The sequence below is a fragment of the Hemibagrus wyckioides genome, linkage group LG10 (assembly GCF_019097595.1).
Source record: "Hemibagrus wyckioides isolate EC202008001 linkage group LG10, SWU_Hwy_1.0, whole genome shotgun sequence".
Taxonomy (NCBI): Eukaryota; Metazoa; Chordata; class Actinopteri; order Siluriformes; family Bagridae; genus Hemibagrus; species Hemibagrus wyckioides.
The window spans coordinates 5810063-5828903 of record NC_080719.1 but is presented as its reverse complement, the minus strand read 5'-3'; the positions used below and the strand labels follow the sequence as shown (position 1 = coordinate 5828903).

The 18841-nt window shown below is 40.3% G+C and overlaps 1 protein-coding gene across 10 annotated transcripts in view; it reads right to left on the bottom strand.

The window, feature by feature from the left end:
• The window catches only part of neo1a (neogenin 1a), a 147206-nt gene that overhangs the window by 44856 nt on the left and 83509 nt on the right, over positions 1–18841 (bottom strand). For all 10 annotated transcript variants that reach the window (XM_058400701.1, XM_058400702.1, XM_058400700.1 and 7 more), the window contains exons 4-5: positions 15002–15152; positions 2332–2468 (exon numbers count right to left, since the gene is read on the bottom strand). In XM_058400701.1, coding sequence (XP_058256684.1) covers positions 2332–2468; positions 15002–15152 — 288 coding nt within the window. The remainder of the gene's footprint in view (positions 1–2331; positions 2469–15001; positions 15153–18841) is intronic.

Below are 18841 nucleotides of genomic sequence, written 5' to 3'. Positions count from 1 at the left end.
TGTAGCACATGAACTGCCCTGAAACACCCTCACACACACACACACACACACACTCGTGTTACATAGCATACGAACACTGACATACTTTCTCACGCATGTTAGAACACACTCCAATATATCCTGGCTAACATATGTGGACTCATTACTGCTTACAGGTCACTCACACATACACACTAGTCCCATTAGTGCAACCACAAGGCCTGGAAATAAAAAAATAAAAAGACTTCGAGCTCCACCGCGCACCAATCGTACCACTCCGTAATTAAAACCTACTGTGGCCTCTGGCCCAATTTATTGTCTTGCCAACTCCAATAAAGCGAGAGGCAGTGCAGTCACTCTGGAGCTCGCTCCCCTTTCACTGGGGCCTCAAGCTGTTGCTCTCGTCTTTAACCTCAGCCTCAGCGGCGCTGGCAAGAAAAACACATACACTTAACGGGGAAAGCGTCCATCAGACACACTCCGAGCCGCTAAATAACGAGCCATCAGCTGCTGCAAAGATTTTTACCTGCATATGGCGGCTGTCACGAACTGCAAAATCCAAAAATAACCCTGTTTTTTTATTTTTTTTTTAATCAGAGAAGAAAAATGTGGTAGCTAAACATATGGTAGGTTTAGCTAATTATCGAGAATTATAATTTGTTTCAATTTAAGTTTTGTTATCTTGGGGTTTTTTTTTCCAGCATGACAAACTTCTCAAAGGGCACAGGGTCAGCTTTCAATTCATGTAAAGTAAATTAACTGATCAAAAGGGATACTCCTTGTGACGGCACAAACGTATTCAAACGAAACAAGCCCGACGGTGCATAGCAAAGAGCGCTCAAAGAAAATCAGCTGGACATCAATGTGGGAAAAAGCCATTTTGAAAGCGCCTTTCTGTTTGGTCTGTACAGAAAACAGAGAGAGCCATCAATCCACTACGCAGCTGGATGAAGGACTTCATTACACCACAAAGGCGTTTTTTTTTTTTTTTTAATGGGATTGTTTGGTCCAGTAGAAGCGCCTTGCATAGGTTCCAATGCTTTTGAAAGAAAGCCCATGTGAGAAGCTCATCTCTAGGGCTCTGGGGAATGCCAAGGAAAATGGTGAGGTAAAAAAAACCCAAAAACTGGGAAGTCTTGGCGCAGAACCACTTTGCCATGTTGGGAATTGTGAGCAGGGCCCTTGCACTGGTGCATCCACACAATGCCTTTCCCACCCACACAGGCGCCAAAGCTCTCCGTCTCTTTCATCCTCTCGTCACACCCAGGATCGTACGGTGCATTTGCATGAAGTGTGAAGCGAAAGAAAAGTGATCTGGGTCCTACGCCATTTCCCTGATTTCATGCCCGCCTTGTAGATTCCTTGTGCACGCTTCAATCCTTGACACAAAGTATTTGTGGGCTTTACAGATGGCTTCCTTTGTGTCATTCTCGCTCCCATGTCACGGCAATTCGAACCATTAGTCTCACTTCTATACCTGTTTATGTAAACATGGCCAGAGCGGGCCGCAAGCATGCAATCCAATTACAGAACAACGTCATTTAGGAAGCAGACACTGGCTTAGGATCGAGGAGCTGAATGTTCCACAGACGACCAATCCCTTCAACAAGACAGCTTTTTATTTTCTTTTTATTTAAATTGCATTCAACTTAATAGCCAAGTATTGATTCTTCTAAAAGAATGGATCTCATGTTGTTGGTGGCCAGAATATTTAATATTATCTCTGCTGGAGGATTCGTAAGCTTTGGGCCAGATTTATGGCTACATGTATTATTTCATGCTCTACATTAAAAAAAGGATCAGCTTTCATTGTGACCTTTTGTAATGTTTTATTGTTAACCACATTAAGCTATGATATTTGCAATTACGTCCTCTACACAGCTTCACATAAATACTGTTCAAGAGACCAGATCAAGATAATACACAGAAGCTCTATTTGATGCACTGGGAACTAATACGATGCTATTTACCGAAATTAATTATAGCACATGAATTACAACATAGCTCATTTACACTCAAATTATCAACAGCTTTAGAAGACGCATCAGAAAACCGCCGACATCAATTCGGCAGCCACACAGAGCCAAAAAGCATCAATGCTCATTTGCAGGTAGCTTTGTGAATCCCCTGAGACATTTGCCAATACAATGTGGATCATACAAAGGATCATACAAAGCTGCGTTGTCGCAGCTGAGCAATTAATCTGTCTTAATCCATTCAAGTCAGCACCTCAAACCATGTGTGACTCTGTTCAACATCCAATAATCAACAGATTAGCACTTTAAGGGCCATCTACATTATACTACATGCAGCAGTCTTTAACGGTTATACTACATACAGCTTTGGTGTTACCTTGTACGGTGAGCTCAGCCCGGGCTTCAACCGAGTTGTTTGCGTTATCCGCCAGGCAGCTATACATCCCACCGTCCTCTTCGGTCAAGTTAAAGATCTGTAGACTGCCCCCGCTGAGCAGCTCAAAGCGACTGTCACTGCAAAGAGAAAAGAAGCTGGTCAATACTCCTACTGAAGCTCTTACTTTCAACAAACAGCAGCAGCAGGAGCTTCCTGGGTAAAATAACTGGAGTATCAGTTCAGTTATTGTATCAGGTTAAAAGTATCAGGTTAATGCTAATCAATTCGATGAAATGCAGCCACAGAGGATGAATACAGATGAACTGAATCTTCTTTCATTGCATTTCTTCCTCCCTATCCCTTATTACACTGACCAGTCAGGCCGAGGAGCGAGTAGCTGAATCATCACAATAGAAATCGAGTGATATGTTTTGTTAGCAAGAAAAAACTTCTGAAAATTGTTTAAAAATAGTGTTTAATTAAGCTTGCTTTATGTATTCTTCATGGGAGTGAGGGGAGGTGGGTGGAGTCAGAGTATATGTGAGAGTGGGGGTGTGGTCAGAGTATCTATGGAAATGTGTGTGTGTGTGTGGGGACAGAGTATCTATGGGAGTGTGTGGAAGTGGGTGGAGTCAGTATATATGAGAGTGGGGGTGTGGTCAGAGTATCTGTGGAAACGTGTGTGTGTGTGGACAGAGTAGCTATGGGAGTGAGAGGAAGTGGGTGGAGTCAGAGTATATGTGAGAGTGGGGGTGTGGTCAGAGTATCTGTGGAAACGTGTGTGTGTGGGGACAGAGTATCTATGGGAGTGTGTGGAAGTGGGTGGAGTCAGTATATATGAGAGTGGGGGTGTGGTCAGAGTATCTGTGGAAACGTGTGTGTGTGTGGACAGAGTAGCTATGGGAGTGAGAGGAAGTGGGTGGAGTCAGAGTATCTGTGGAAGAGGGGGTGAATGGGTGTGTTCATATCATCTGTGGAGGTAGGGATTAGTGAGTTCGGTCAACATATCTGTAAGAATAGAAACTGGTGGATGTGGTCAGAGTACCTGCAGGAATGGGATAGTGCAGTCAAAAGTGAGAGTGGGAAGAGGTGGACATGGTCAGAGTATCTACAAAAGCAGAAGGGGACCACCAATAGTGTCTGCAAGAAAAAAACTCTACCTTGGATCCATTTGTCCAGAGCATGGCAATGAATTGAAGAATACATACAAGAGTCCCATTATGTAAAGAAAAGCTTTATCAAGTTGTCCACTACTGCAACTGGAGCCCAAAAAGTGATATGCCTTAAAATTGGGAAAAGAAATAAATGACTCTACTAGCAGAAAGCATCAGTTCTTTACATCAGAAATACTGCCCAGGCTTTGGAACACTGATGACGGCTTTTTTTGCCTCATCTATTAACCCTGTCTGCATATGTGAAATGGGGGTAGGGTTTGACTGCACTGACTGAAGAGCACGCTGGGATGGAAAAGAAATCGATAGGCTGAAAGAAGAACAGCTGATGAGACAGCCAATATGAGAGACAGGATGAGCGAGAAAGAGTGGCAGTGAGAGACAGTCTGGAGGGGAGAGCCAGGAAGAGATGGACAAAAATAGACAGAGCAACATAAATAGAGAGAGAGAGAGAGAGAGAAGGCTGGCTTCTTACCCTGTTAACATGCAAATGCAGAGACAGCAGTTCCTTTGCTTAACCTGATCCACCAGCTATTGATTGACTCAAATCCCAAGGCAACTAATACCATCGTTCTCCTAGTATGCACCTCTCAGAGCACCTCCTCACAATCCACACATCTCTCTTTGACCCAGACCATCTGCTCTGTGCAGGGCATGTGAATCCAGTGCTCACATTAGGGTGCTGATTACACAGACAGGAATACACACCAGTGTACCAGGTGCTCCTCTTTGATTGACTGCCCCTAAAGATTATCAACATACTTCAAGACAGCACCTCACAGTTCCAGGGAGGTAGTAGCAGCTACAGGGAGGTGGTAGCAGCTACAGGGGTGTGGTAGCTGCTACAGGGGTGTGGTAGCTTAGTATTTGATCTGAAGGTTGAGAGTTTGAATCCCAGGTCCACCAAGCTGCCACTGCTGGGCCCTGGAGCAAGCCTTTAACCTTCAATTGCATAAAAATTCAGTTGTATAAAATGAGATAAAATGTAAGTCACTCTGGATAAGGGTGCCTACCAAATGCCAGAAATGTAAATGTAAGTTCCTTCACAGTGCAGGATAAGATACCTGTCGCTAAAGAACATCAAAATGCTTCCAGATAGCACCTCAAGGTTCCTGCACAATGCAGGATGAGGTATCATTTGGCAAAATGTCCAAAACAATGACTGTGCGTGACATACTCTGAAATTCTGTCCTGAAGCACATTAAAGCCTAGCTGTGACATAGCTAGCACTGCATTATGTTCTTTAGGAAGTGAGCAGCTAAAACTCTACCTCCCCAAGAGAGCCATTGGGCACCTCTGGCTCTCTCCCACAAACCAACTGGAGAGAGTTCAGTACCTCTCATAAAAGAGGTCTTTGTCCTTCTGCTTTGGGCCAAACCAAACACATAAGCCATACTGCCAAGCACAAGACCACAGAACATTCCTTTGTATCCTTTTGGTCATACTTTTTTAAGGCAATGATGTAATTATTTATGGAAAGAAGCAATAGCCTCAGAACCTTAAAAGCATGAGGTTTCTTGGAGTCTGTAGCACAATGCTCATGAAAATTATTGACTCCACAGTCTGAGGAGCTCCAGGATTGTGACTTATTTATCACTGTATAAACAAAAATCTGCATTTTGTCTGGTTAACGCAAAAGATAATTGAAAATTAAAATCAGCAGATGAGGTAATGTTTCTCTACTTGCACGTTTACCAGCGGTAGTGTTGGCATTTGCGGAGGGGGAACACGAATCAATTAAATATGCAGTACACAAAGCTGGTCCCCTGACAAAGACCTTTTAATTAGTTGCAAACATTCAGTGTCACTTATCTCCCACTCAGCCACGGTAACAGGCTTGAAGCTAAGCTAGGGACTGGGGAGCTCTTGTGATAAGTTAACACAGATAAATAAAATTCTTCTATAGACGATGAGGTGATGATAAAGGTGAGATGAGATGATAAAGGTGCTATTCTTCTATTAAATCCGCACCGGTGTTGTAATATGTACCTGCATCTTTACCTCAAGTAGCATTAAATAATCCAGATCAAACATGGTTGAGCTGCTGATGAAAAGCGGACTACCAGATACCACCACTTTGACCATAAGTTACATCCACTGGGATTGATCCAACTGGCCCTGGTGGAGACGAGCAGCGATTGTAGCTTCAGAATGCTGAAAAGACACAAGCCACTATCAAGTAACGGCTGGTAATTTCAGCCAGTTAGCTATAAAGCATAAGCTCTGGGTGTCCAGTTCAATGTTTTATCCTGCAGGACACACAAAATTGTGCCTTTGATGATTCTTCTTGGCTAGAAATAGGAGAGGTGGGGAAAAATCAATAGGCAGAGAAGTCCAGTGTTAAGAATGAGAATATTTGTTTTTACTTTGCTGGCTGGAGGACCCCCAGAAGGCACGGTGTAGATTTGTGTGCCACGCTCTATTTGTTTTGTCAGGAAATCTGCTGGCAAACCGATATTTTGATTAGATCATTACGATACAGCCCAAAGCCACAACCTGTGTAATATGCAGACATTAGAGATCTAAGACAAAGAGGCAGGCAAAAGGCTGGAGGTAGACCAGCTGCTCAGAGACTGGAGAGGCCAGCGAGTATCCTGAAGATAAGAAGGATGAAAAGGGGAAAATCGAGAAAAAAGATGGTCCACACATAGTTTACATCTTCTAACTTGCTTATACTCATGGTACCCATATAAAGGGCAACAATGTTTTTGTTTTTTTGTTTTGGGTTGTTAAAGTTTAGCGATGGACTGGCATTTACTGAATTTTCCGTTAACAGAAAGCAGCTGCACGTTTATTAACACAGTGTCCAGTGTTTTATGCCAACCATCACTGTTTATCCCTCACAAGTTATCCTTGTCTATATTTATTCCAAGCCTACCATTATCTTCTGTGGTGCGTCAGCCAGTGAGTCACCCTGGACCTCATTTTAGCTTGGCTGATGGTGAAGGATTCAGGACATTTGGTGCGATTCCATGGTCATAATAAAAACATGCTTGGGTTGGAAAACAAAAAAATAAAAAATATTCCAGCATACACTACAGAAGACCAGGGCATGCTGGCTCCACTTTCAGACACTGTTTTAATACCGAAGCTGTAAATTACCCACGCTGAAGGAATGAACCGGGAACAGCAGCCGCTCGCTGTTAATCTTGTAATAATACCGACACTGCACAAAAAAGCAGCAGAAATTATAGCCCATTAACATTGATAAGCGGTTCTCCCAATGCCACTCTCACAGTCATTTGGCCCCTCCTTCGTGCAGGACAGCGGAGGGTGTATGGTGATTGACCCCAAATTGGATTTTAAATGGTGTTCCAGAGAACGAGCAGAGAAGAGTGGCGGCCACAAAAAAAGAGTGAGGGACTGGAAGACAGGGGTAGAAGCCATCAGTATTCTGATGTCGTCCACGGACACGTGGTTTCAGACAGCCAGCTGAAGTCATACTATCACCAGGTCTGAGCTGCAACGCAAGACCAAAAAAAACACCCTCACTGCTATGCCACATTATCTACGCAAACACCGCCCTGCTTCTGACCATCCTTGCTGCGCTGGGTCAATACAATAAACATCATGACATTTAAACGTGGGACACGGGCTAGAAAGAGGCGAAAGACGATCTGAGGCATGAGGGATGATTTACATGCAGTGTCAGCCCTGTTGCCCATACATTATTCATCTGTTTTATTGAAGGCAGATGATTCTATTCAACCTCAGTCAAATGCTATTCTACCTTCTGGCTGAATCAGTGACTCAGACTTTTAGCAGCCATTGTCTGTGAAATGCAATGCTTCATAATCAAATCTCTTTATTCTTTTTACAGTGCTTAAATAAACTAGTAACGGAGGCCACATTCCCATTCAAACCAACAGAAAGATGCAATAAAGACAATGTGTGCTCCTACTTGCCCGCAGCACCCGGGGTCATTAAATCTAGCACTTCAAAATGGTTCTTTGGCTTTTTTTTATTCCTCCCATAGACAAAACCCTTAAAGGAATCCCTTTCAAGCGGGGTTTCAAGTAGAATAACTTTGGAAAGTGGTCATTTAAAAACAACGGCAGAACAAATTCATTTGTTGCTATTTGTTTAGTAATAGCATATTATTAATAGCTTTTCTCTTAGGTAACGGCACAAGATCTAGGGGTTTATGGGCATAGAGAGGTTTGGTAAACTGGCATGTTTAGATGCTCTCAATGTCATCTATTCACTCAGGTTTGTTGATGGCTGGCTGCTTAATACTCCAGTGTGACCTCATGGCTGTGTTACCTTCTGGCTCTCTCTCTTTTAGTTATGCCCTATTTAGTTATGACCTCCGTGCAGATTGTACATCATCTTAAAACTCTCACTCTCCTCCTTCTTCCTGTCGAGCTAAACATGTTCCCTCCTGCTGCCTGTTGAGGTGCCTGGCCTCTATATTTGCGTAAATCATCTGATGCACTACTCCTGCTTAGGGCTTTCCTTCACCTGAAAATGGCTTCACCTGCTTCATCGGCCACACTTGGATAGCTTAAAGTTCACATGGATATCCTAAAGATGGCTGTGGATGTTCTTTATTGCATTTAAAATGTCCCCATGATTGGACAGTGGGTGATTTCGCTATAATACTTCAGACTTCATTCTATAGACCCTTAAGATCCTTTCAAGATATAAAGCTCTGTATGACTATAGTATACAGCTGAGGATGAGTAATGCATCATAATCTGGTGTCACCCAGGAGGAGTTGGGATCCATGTTCAGTCTGGTTTCTCTCAAGGTTTCTCTGGTTTCTCTTTTGGCTTTCTCATTTCAATCTTTTCCGTAAAGCTGTATCCATTGTTAAGATCACTAGATAAATAAAACTTAGCTTAGTATCAAAATGTTCAGACGTAGCACTCATGACCCACAAGCCGGTAAAAAATAAGACCCGCAATTGCAGACTAAATGCTACTCCCATCTGTCTCTGTTAGACAGGATAAGCACTTGACGACACATTTTCCTGATCCCTCAACAGTCTGTCTGAAGTGGCGGAGTCGCACTTTAGACAGAAGGTAATTTTCAGATCCGCTCGCTCACCTTGCAGCCAACGTGGAGGCATACATTTTCATCTTCCTCCCCGATACTTTCATCTGCCTCTTCTGTCTCTCTGAATCCACCTCCCCCGTTTAGCACATCTAATACCCGTAACACACTCAATCACACTTCCGTCTCCAAAGATGCGGAGGCGGACATCGGCGCGAGCTGCAACAATCACTCGCTGTCATCAGTGTGAAGCAGAAACAGAATGTCAACAGAAATCTTCAAAATCAGTATGCTGTTTATTAAAGAAAGTCATAATACCCTTTTATCTCTGTGAGTGCACTGCGAGAACCAAATTTACATTCGTACTAGAAAGGCTCTGATGCAACTTACATTTTGTATCTTGCGGGAGTGGAGAGAATATGAATGTAAATTTTTTTGCAGATGAGGTTAGTGGAGAATTTTTTATTCTAAGTACGAAGTTATCCTAACTTGTTCATAACAGGGTTGATAAATGCTTTGGCTAACTCTCAAGAACATTCTCCCCAATTTGGCCATTTGCCAATTCCTACCACCTAGCTAGGACTGCATTTACATTTCTGGCATTGGGTAGATGCCCTTATCCAGAAGCTCTTAAAATGTATCCCATTTTACATATTCAGGGTTAAGGGCCTGTCTCCAGCTTGGTGGACCTGGGATTTGAACTCCACAACCACAACCCCCAATGAGCCTAAAGGCCAACATGTTCTTCCTCTGAGACATGATGCCAGTGATGATGCCCTATTGAACTTCTGCCCACGTGCAGTGCAACACATTTAGAGGATCTTGCTATCTGACCATTTTTACATACATGTGCTTTGTAAATGCCTGCCATTGGTTAGCGTTACTGTGATTAACAGGGATCTCTCTGAAATCACTGCAGCAATGTTGATGGTGACCAAGTCACACAAACTACATTACTATGGATAACCGGTGGTGTTCATAAAATGTTTACCTCAGTGATACAGCGGCATCAACAAAAAAAATATCATTAATACTAAACTGGTTGTTCCATTCCATTATTTATTCACCTTTTTTTCTATAGCCCCAGAGAGCAGTAAAATGTTTTTTACACTTGAAATATTTTGTCATTAGACATAAGCAGACTATTAGAGTTTATTAGAAAGCATTGTGGATTGCTCCAAACAATATTATTACAGTAGATACACCTGGATTTCACCACAGTACTGAATTGAGGATTCTAAGCACTATGTTTTTTTGCAAAATAAGCAGAATTTCTTACATAACATTGTTTTCCCCAAGTCTGTCCTACTTGTTAGACAGCATAAGAAACTATTTTCAGATTTATTATTATGGACGAATCTGAACCAGTGCATGTGTCCAACTGGGAAAAATATTCCCCTTGTTGGGGATAAAAAAGTTCCATGAGAAACACAGTAGCCAAGAATTCGAGGTTCAGAAAATTGAGACATTTTAATAAATGAACAATAAATAAATATAGTAATATTGTACAGGATGATAATAGACTCTGTAGTTATGGTTATATATAAAAATAAAAATGAGAGAAAACTGTAGCAGTGTCACTGTGGAATTAATCAAAAGGCAACCGATAAGTCCATTCGGTCAGTTTCCCTACACTCGCATCGATTCTGAATCGTACCTCTACGGTTCTATAATCATCACACATAGACGAGGGAGTCTTCTTTTATTTTTCCCTTTAATCAACACTGTGAAGCCACAGGCATGTCTGCTGGTAAAATTACCTCCAGTGTCTCCTGTTCTACAAGAACATTTGGTAATTAATGAATAAGCTGGTAGATGCGTACACCCTGGGGATACTGACAATCCCGGCAATGAATACTATAATTATATATTACAGTATTATTCACAACACACTTAACAGCAGGTTATTATTTATCCCTTAAACTGTCAGTCAAGCCTTGGTATCTGAGATGTTGCTGTACGCAAACTTGTAGTCGTAGGTGGTGCAAGATCCGAGGTGTTTATAATGACGCCTCGTTGAATAGCACTGAGACTTAAACTCAGACACACTCACTCGCCTGTGTGAACTGAACTGAACTCAATCACATATTATAAGGATAAAAGAGATTAATAATTTCATTTAATAATTTATTTCTATTTCTATTTCTATTTATTTATTTATTTATTTATTTATTTATTTATTTATTTATTTAATTATTATTATTATTATTATTATTATCCCCCCCCCCTTTTCTCTGTTTATCTTCTTTTGTAAAGCTGCTTTGAGACCATTGTCCATTTTAAAAGGCGCTATACAAATAGAATTGAACTGAAAACTCAGACACCCAATTCAGTTCAATATGGGGATGTGGTAGCTTAGTGGTTAAGGTGTTGGAATACTGATCAGAAGGTTGTGAGTTTGAATCCCAAGTTCACCAAACGGTCATCGCTGGGCCCATAAGCAAGGCTCTTAAGCATCAGTTGTTAAGTTGTATAAAAAAAACAGATACTGTTTACATGCTGTGTTTTTTTTGCGCATTTACTCAATTCCTCCTGTTGCTGTTTTGTGCACACATCTCAAACTGCACCAACTGTTGCTATTACAGAAGTGTACATGTTTACAAGAACCCTCTTTGTTCACAGTTCTCTGATTTTTGCACATTGTACCGTATAACACATACAGAATGTATTCTGGTCAGCGCTATTCACTGTATTTCGTGTAACTGTCCTGTACTGTTTTGTATTGTCTGTTTGCACTGTCTTTTACCTTGCACTTTATGTAGCTAGGACAACTCACTTCCTGTCCTTAGCTCTGTGTCGTTTTGTAGCTCTGTGTTGTTTGATGTAGCACCGGGGTCCTGGAGAAACGTTCTCTCATTTCACTGTGTATCAGTGTGTATGCTGTGTAACTCTGTATGCGTCAGCTATACATGGTTAAAATGACAATAAAAGCTTCTTGACTTGACTCGTCACAAAGACATGATACAGCTATTTCCAAGTGGAGTCTGGATACGGCGGCGAATTTAATTTAATGCTTTTTAATTCCACACTGAGACACTTTAATGCAAATTTGTATCTTAGGTTTACCTCCACAGTGCAGAGGAAGTAAAGAATACCAAACTGAATAAAAGGCCAGGTTTATTATTAGAAAATGAAAAAAAAAACTGTTCTGTTCCTACTCCTTCCTCTAATGGTCTTGCGCTTTTTTCTTTTTTAAAAACGTAATGTTTGCTCATTAGCTGGCTTTTACATCCGTATTTCCACGCTCTCCGAGGTCAAGAAGACCAGGGATACCTCATGGAAAAATCTGCTGATGTTTTTCCAGTCTGTAACCATCTAGTTTCAGTTAGCTGTGTATTTGTTTGTTAATTACATTTAGTTAAACACTATTTGCGCTTTAATACGTGGTCCATTTCTGCACTCCGGGCAGTTTTCATAGCACTGGACCAACGTGCTTATAAATTCTTCAATAGAAGGACAAAGATGTTAACTTTCTCAGGCATAAGAAGAGCTTGAGAGAGTGATTATAGTCCCTGTCGATATTTGGCTCATCTTCACACACATTTATTTCAGCTTTATCTCTCTGCTCTTCATTGCTACTCACCTGGCTCTTTTTCATTTTAGCTGCTAAATGACTTTTAGATTTTCATTAATGCACTTTTTTTTTAATTTGAAGAAATCGTCCTGCAGATTTTTACGAGGGATGTGGTAGCTTAGTGGTGACAGTTTAGTAGATTAGTGGTTAAGGTGTTGGGCTACTGATAGGAAGCGTGCGAGTTTGAACCCCAGGTACACCAAGCTGCCACTGCTGGGCCCCTGAGCAAGGCCCTTACGCCTCAAATTGCTCAGTTGTATAAAATAACAAAAATGTAACTGTGTCTAGCAAATGTAAATGCAGATTTAAGCCTCTACAAAGGCAGCAGAGTTTATGTTTTAAGTATAAAATGTGAGGTGTACATTTTGCATATGTAATTAATTAGATTATGTTTATTTATGCTTTACATATTCCCAGTGATATTCTGTTTATGATGTTATGAGGATATGATGTTTGTATTTATGACAATTCTGTTTATGGAGTTATGGCATCGCATTTACATTTACAGTATTTGGTAGACTTCCTCAACCAGAGCAGCTTACATTCATCTCATGTTTTTATACAACTGAGCCTAAGGGCCTTGCTCAGGGGCCCAGCAGAGGCAGCTTGGTGGACGTGGAACTTCAAATTCACAACCTTCTGATCAGTGGACCAATGTCTTAACTGATCCAATGGCTGAAACTACTAAACTGCCACATCTCTACACTTGGCAGATGTATGTAGTTTTTTGTGTAGATTCTATCTATATTCTGTTTTATATAATGATGCTCTACATGGTTCTGACAAAATTCTTATGTAGTAATGTTCTTTTCATTTTAAAAGGTTTATTCTTTTTACATAATTTTTAAGAATGCCTTTTTGTCCATCTTTAAAAACCTTGAGACTTGGTTTGTCACCAAGATACACTACAGTTACTTTCCCAGTGAAGTCTGGATATTTTGACAATATTCATTTTACGTAGTAATGTTCTTGTACATACAGGATCAGGCATAACATTATGACCACCTGCTAATATTAATACACCACCTAATATTGTGTTGGTCCTCCTTTTGCTACAAAAAACAACCCTGACCCGTCCTGCACTGTGTATTCTGACACCTTCCTATCAGAACCAGCATAAACTTCTTCAGCAATTTGAGCAACAGTAGCTCGTCTGTTGGATCGGATCACACGGGCCAGCCTTCGCTCCCCACGTGCATCAATGAGCCTTGGCTGCCCATGACCCTGTCACCGGTTCACCACTGTTCCTTCCTTGGACCACTTTTGATAGATACTGACCACTGCAGACCGGGAACACCCCACAAGACCTGCAGTTCTGGAGATGCTCTGATCCAGTGGTCTAGTCATCACAATTTGGCCCTTGTCAAACTCGCTCAAATCCTTACACTTGTCCATTTTTCCTGCTTCTAATACATCAACTTTGAGGACAAAATGTTCACTTGCTGCCTGATATATCCCACCCACTAACAGGTGCCATGATGAGGAGATCATCAGTGTTATTCACTTCACCTGTCAGTGGTCATAATGTTCTGCCTGATCAGTGTAGTTACTACAACATTTTGTTTAGGTAATTATGGTTCTATCCTGTTTGCCTGATAATTATGATACACAATTTGGCTTATACAAAAAAAATCAATATTTTTCAAAATGATAAGTGTAGAAAATTGTGCAAAAAATGCTCTGATACACTATATCCATTATCCATAATACTGGTTGTTCACTCGAATCATAACCGTATTTATTTTTTTGTCATCCAAAATAATCCAAACTGTCATGATATGCAACAGGACACCCGTGCTGTGTGATAGCACTTAACTCCAGCAGCGTTTTCAGCCTCTGTCAGAGTCAATGGCTGAGAATTACACGCTTCCATAAAGCGCACTGTTATTACACAGATAGATCAGTGCAAACGCAAGCCCATATTTCTATTACAGTATGAAACAGACCCTGAAAATATTTAAGACCTCTGAGAATTCTGGGGATCAGATTTCAGATGTTTTTAAATGCCACTTAAGGCTTCAATTCTCTTTTTGTTCTGTTTTTTTTTTATACTTCCTAAAGACCATGTGACAGTTCTGTGTTAACAACTTCACATAAGAGAAAGAGAGAGAGAGAGAGAGAGAGAGAGAGACTGAGCGAGAGAGAGACAGAGAGAGATGGAAAGAGAGAGAGAGGGAGAGGAGGAGATTGTGAGAGAAAGATGGAGAGACAGAGAGAGAGAGAGAGAGAGAGAGAGAGGGAGAGGAGGAGATTGTGAGAGAAAGATGGAGAGACAGAGAGAGAGAGAGAGAGAGAGAGAGAGAGAGCCCGGTGTTAACAACTTCACAAAAGAGAAAGAGAGACAGACAGGCAAACAGAGAGAGAGACTGAGGGGGGGGGGGGGGGGGGTTACAGTGTGTGTGTGTCTGTGTGTCCTGTGTTAACAACTTCACAAAATATGAGAGAAAGAGAGAGAGAGAGAGAGATACAAAGACAGAGAGACAGAGTGTGTGTGTTCACAAAATAGTACAGTGTCAAATATCCTCATTAAAAATAATATGTAGTATGTAGCTTTTATTTGAAAAAATCGAAATAGTGGAAAAAAAAGTGTGTGTGTGTGTGTGTGTGTGTGTGTGTGTGTGTGTGTGTGTGTGAGAGACACGCTCACATTCTGAATGGCACTAACACCTCTCAGAGCAGGCGCCATCCCTCTAATTATTTACTCTAGCAGCTGGGACAGACTGCAGCATCGTGCCAAGTCAACACCAGCCACACACACACACACACCTCAAACATGTGCTACTGAAGGTGAGCTCATTGCTTGTGTAAAACATGTCAGACGATGAGAAATCGATGCTTTGTCGTTAGAGGCTGTCACTTAACTAGAAGACGTGAAAGATCTTCTGCACGTCATCTTTCTGGACACAGGTAAACACGTTCTCGGACCTACCCGTCATCGATGACTCTATCATCCCGCATCCAGCGAACCGAGGCCGCAGGGAATCCGCTCACCACACAGGGGAGCAGTACGTTCTGCCCCACCACCCTGGACACCGAGCCTGGCTGCATGAGGAACTCCAGCTTCCGCACCTCCCATGTTTCTGCAGCAGACAGAAAATCAGAGCAGGATGAGTTGAAGTTCAGGTAAAACATCAAGGTTTAGATTTTGGAATCTTCGGCATATATTCAGTACATTTCCTAAAAGTGTCCATGAGAGAAAACAACAAACTGGACGTACAGACTGACCTCTGTGTTCTTTATGACTGTTTTACTATGTTTACTGAGAGAGAGAGAAGAGAGAGAGAGAAAGAGAGAAAGAGAGAGAGAGAGAAAGAAAGAGGTAAGTATGCAAGCAAATAAATAAGTAACTAAGTTACTACGTAAGTAAGTAAATAGTTAAGTAAATAAGTAGGTAATTAAGTAAGTAGATAAATAGGTAATTAAGTAAATAGGTAGGTAAGCAAGTAATTAAGGAAGGAAGGAAGGAAGTAGGTAAATACGTAAGTAAGTAAATAGGTAGGTATGTCAGTCAGTAAGTAAATTGGTAGGCAATTAAGTAAATATGTAAGTAAATAGGTATGTAAATAAGTAAGTAAGTAAATAGGTAAGTAAGTAACTAAGTAAATAAGCAAGTAAGTAAGTAGGGAAATAAACAGGTAAGTAAGTAAATAAATAAATAAAGTTACAGGAAAACAACAAAGCGTTTTATTTCTCTAATACCAGATCCCACATTTTTCTATTCATTAAACAACATACTTCATTTATAGCTACATTTAATTGGTATGTCCATGATGTAAGTTATGAATTAATAAGTAAGTATTGTAATGTCTTATAAATGTATACATAATGTCTGGCATTTATTCCCTCACAAGCCTTCTCATTTTTTTTTTTTTTTTAAGAGACCAAAAAACCCCACACAGTTTGTCATTTCCACAAGAAATTTTAAAATTCTTTTTTTTTTTTACTATTATTTTTGCATGTCCCAGTGTCGCTTCTACACTACAGGAAGCATTAAAAAAAAAAGAAAAAAGAAAAATATCAAACACCGAAAATGTCAGTTCAATGCAGCACAGATTCGTCTTGCTGTTTCTGAGAAGCTTTTTCCCCCAGATCCACATTACAAAGCTCAAACATAGTGTATTAAAAATTATTTTTTTCCCCACGGTGTTCACTAATAACATCAGCGTCATACAAGAAAATTAAATCTCTAACGATTTTTATCATTAGAAACTTTTACATCTGGATGCCATCTGGGGATTTTTTAAAATTTTTTTATGATGTTTATTTTTTCTAAATACATGTATATTGTTATTCTAAATAAAATAAAATAAATTTTGAATATTGTTTAATATTTGTATTATTTGAAAAAGTTTATTTAAAAAAATGTTAAAATTGTATATTTTTTATGAGATGTAAATTATTATTATTTTTTAATTATTATTATAATTTTATTTATTTATAACAGATGGCTATCCTTTATGTTAAGTCTTTTTAAGTGTCTATAATATTCTTTTATAATTTCACATCACCTTTGTAAGGTGTATAAAAGATTTTATTTTATTTCATCTTATTGTGAAGCAATTAGTTAACGTCCGCTACGCCAATGATTCTCTAATCAGGGTTCATGAAGCACAGACAGTGAGGCTGTATTTCTTCACAACATAGCGTTACATCAATTTCATAGCTGTTTAGTTATTAAAAGCTGACAGCAGTTAAAGTTGCAGCTAATGAAGAAAATGTTTTGAATCTACATGTAAAAGCTGCTTTGCTTTCTTCAGGTAGAAAACATCCTCTCAGAGAAATAAATAAATGACATTACAATAGTAGGCATATATTGATGTGCCTGATATTGATTCAGTGGGATTGTGTTCATAATATCAGTCTGTCCAGGATTCAGCCTTTCTGCCATGACAGAAATGAAGGCAAAAATCAATCAAACTCCTCAATATTTGGCAGAGACTGTGTTTTCGTTTATTTCTTTTGTTAATTATCACCGATATTTCCCAGATTTGGGCCTAGACGTGTTGTGTGACATCATCAGCCAAAGCTGTTGCAAGACCACTCCACAGTAGCTCATTCCCAAAGAGGCTTGGATATGATATAGAAATATGTTTAATTCAGTTCAGTTTATCTGTATAGTAGTTTTACATTGGCTTAAAGCAGCCATACCAAACATTTAATCCAATTAATTATTAGTATGGGAGTGGCAGCAGGACATCAAGGACCATATGTGACCATTTAGTATTGCCTGACCATTTGGATGATAACGACATAACACCAAGCCGAGGTGTACGTGACCGTGATTATCATTTAAAGACATCCGGCTAGACGATAATATCCGTTGTCACTCAGTTCTTACACTCGCTTTACATTTAAAGTGAAACTCATTTGAATTACAGAGTATAAAAGACAGTACACAAAGTATAAAAACACAGACGATATAAAATGTCTGAGCAAGATTTGTCCTGCGTTCTTTTTGACTCCGATGAACCAAAAGTACTTCGTGTATTTTGTCAACGCTGCAATAAACTTCTTCTTCTACATTAAGATCTTCGATGCCCTCATCGTTTTATTTTTCCGACACCGTCTTCGATTCACGAGCGTCAAACACGAGTACAGATCAGACGCTCTGGTTTTGATGGATGAAGTGGAGTCCTGAGTGACCAAAGGCTCCTGACGTCTAAAAGAAAAGCCCTGCTTGACCTCCTGACCTTCGGAAACCTTCATGTTTGAGGTCATCAACAGGGACATTAGTCTTTGTCTGTGTTTTTTGAACCGGACTGCCAAGAGTTTGTTTAACTTTGCGGAGAGGAAAGCATTCGGTTATCGCAGTTTCCACTGCTTGGAGCGCGGCTGCATCACGCTGCAATATGCATCCTAGCTCTTGCGACATATATTCTGAGATAACGGCTCTGGGTGACAGCATTTTTTTAGCCTGATTTATGTCCTCTAATATCTTACTCAGCTCTTGGAGCTGAAATGCCTCCGTAAATAACGCTGCATGCTGAAGATCTGCCACCGAGGAATTCAGCTCTTCTTTTGGTGGAGGATGAATTACGCTGCTCTCTTTGATAACCCTGTAGAGAGCTCAGTGCCTGCAGGAGACCAAACCCTAATCTCTCGCTTTACCCCTTCTTTTCATTAAGAGCTTGTATGTTTTTCTCTGGAAAAGTCAAACCTGTTTTGTTTTCTACTTTACTTTGATGAAGAATGTTCAGGAGAGATTGGCTTTCAGGTGCAGAGTCCGTGCTTCAGCATAATTCACACATCATATTGGTCTGACTGATCAAAAAAGTTCAACAACACTCGTCTGTCTCTTTATTCATTCGTTTTTGTTTGTTTGTTCATGCACTCCTCCATTCACTTGTTCCTTTCTTCTCGCCTTCACTCTTTCCTTTATTCATTCATTCATTCCTCCCTTCACTCCTTCATTCGTTCCTTCCTTCACTCCTTCCTTCATGCTTTCATTCATTCCTTCCTTTATTCACTCATTCCTTTATTTGTTTTCTCACTCCTTCAATCATTCCTTCATTTGTTACTTCCTTTATTCATTCGTTCCTTCATTCATTAATTCCTTCACTCAATCCTTCAATCATTCCTTCATTCGTTTCTTCCTTTATTCATTCATTCCTTCATTCACTCCTTCATTCATATCCCCTCCTTCATTCGTTCCTGCATCTGCTCCTTCATTTATCCGTTCCCTCATTCACTCCCTTCCTTAATTCCTTTCTAGTTTCATTCATTCCTTTCACTCCTTCATTCGTTGCTTTATTCATTTATTTGTTCCTTC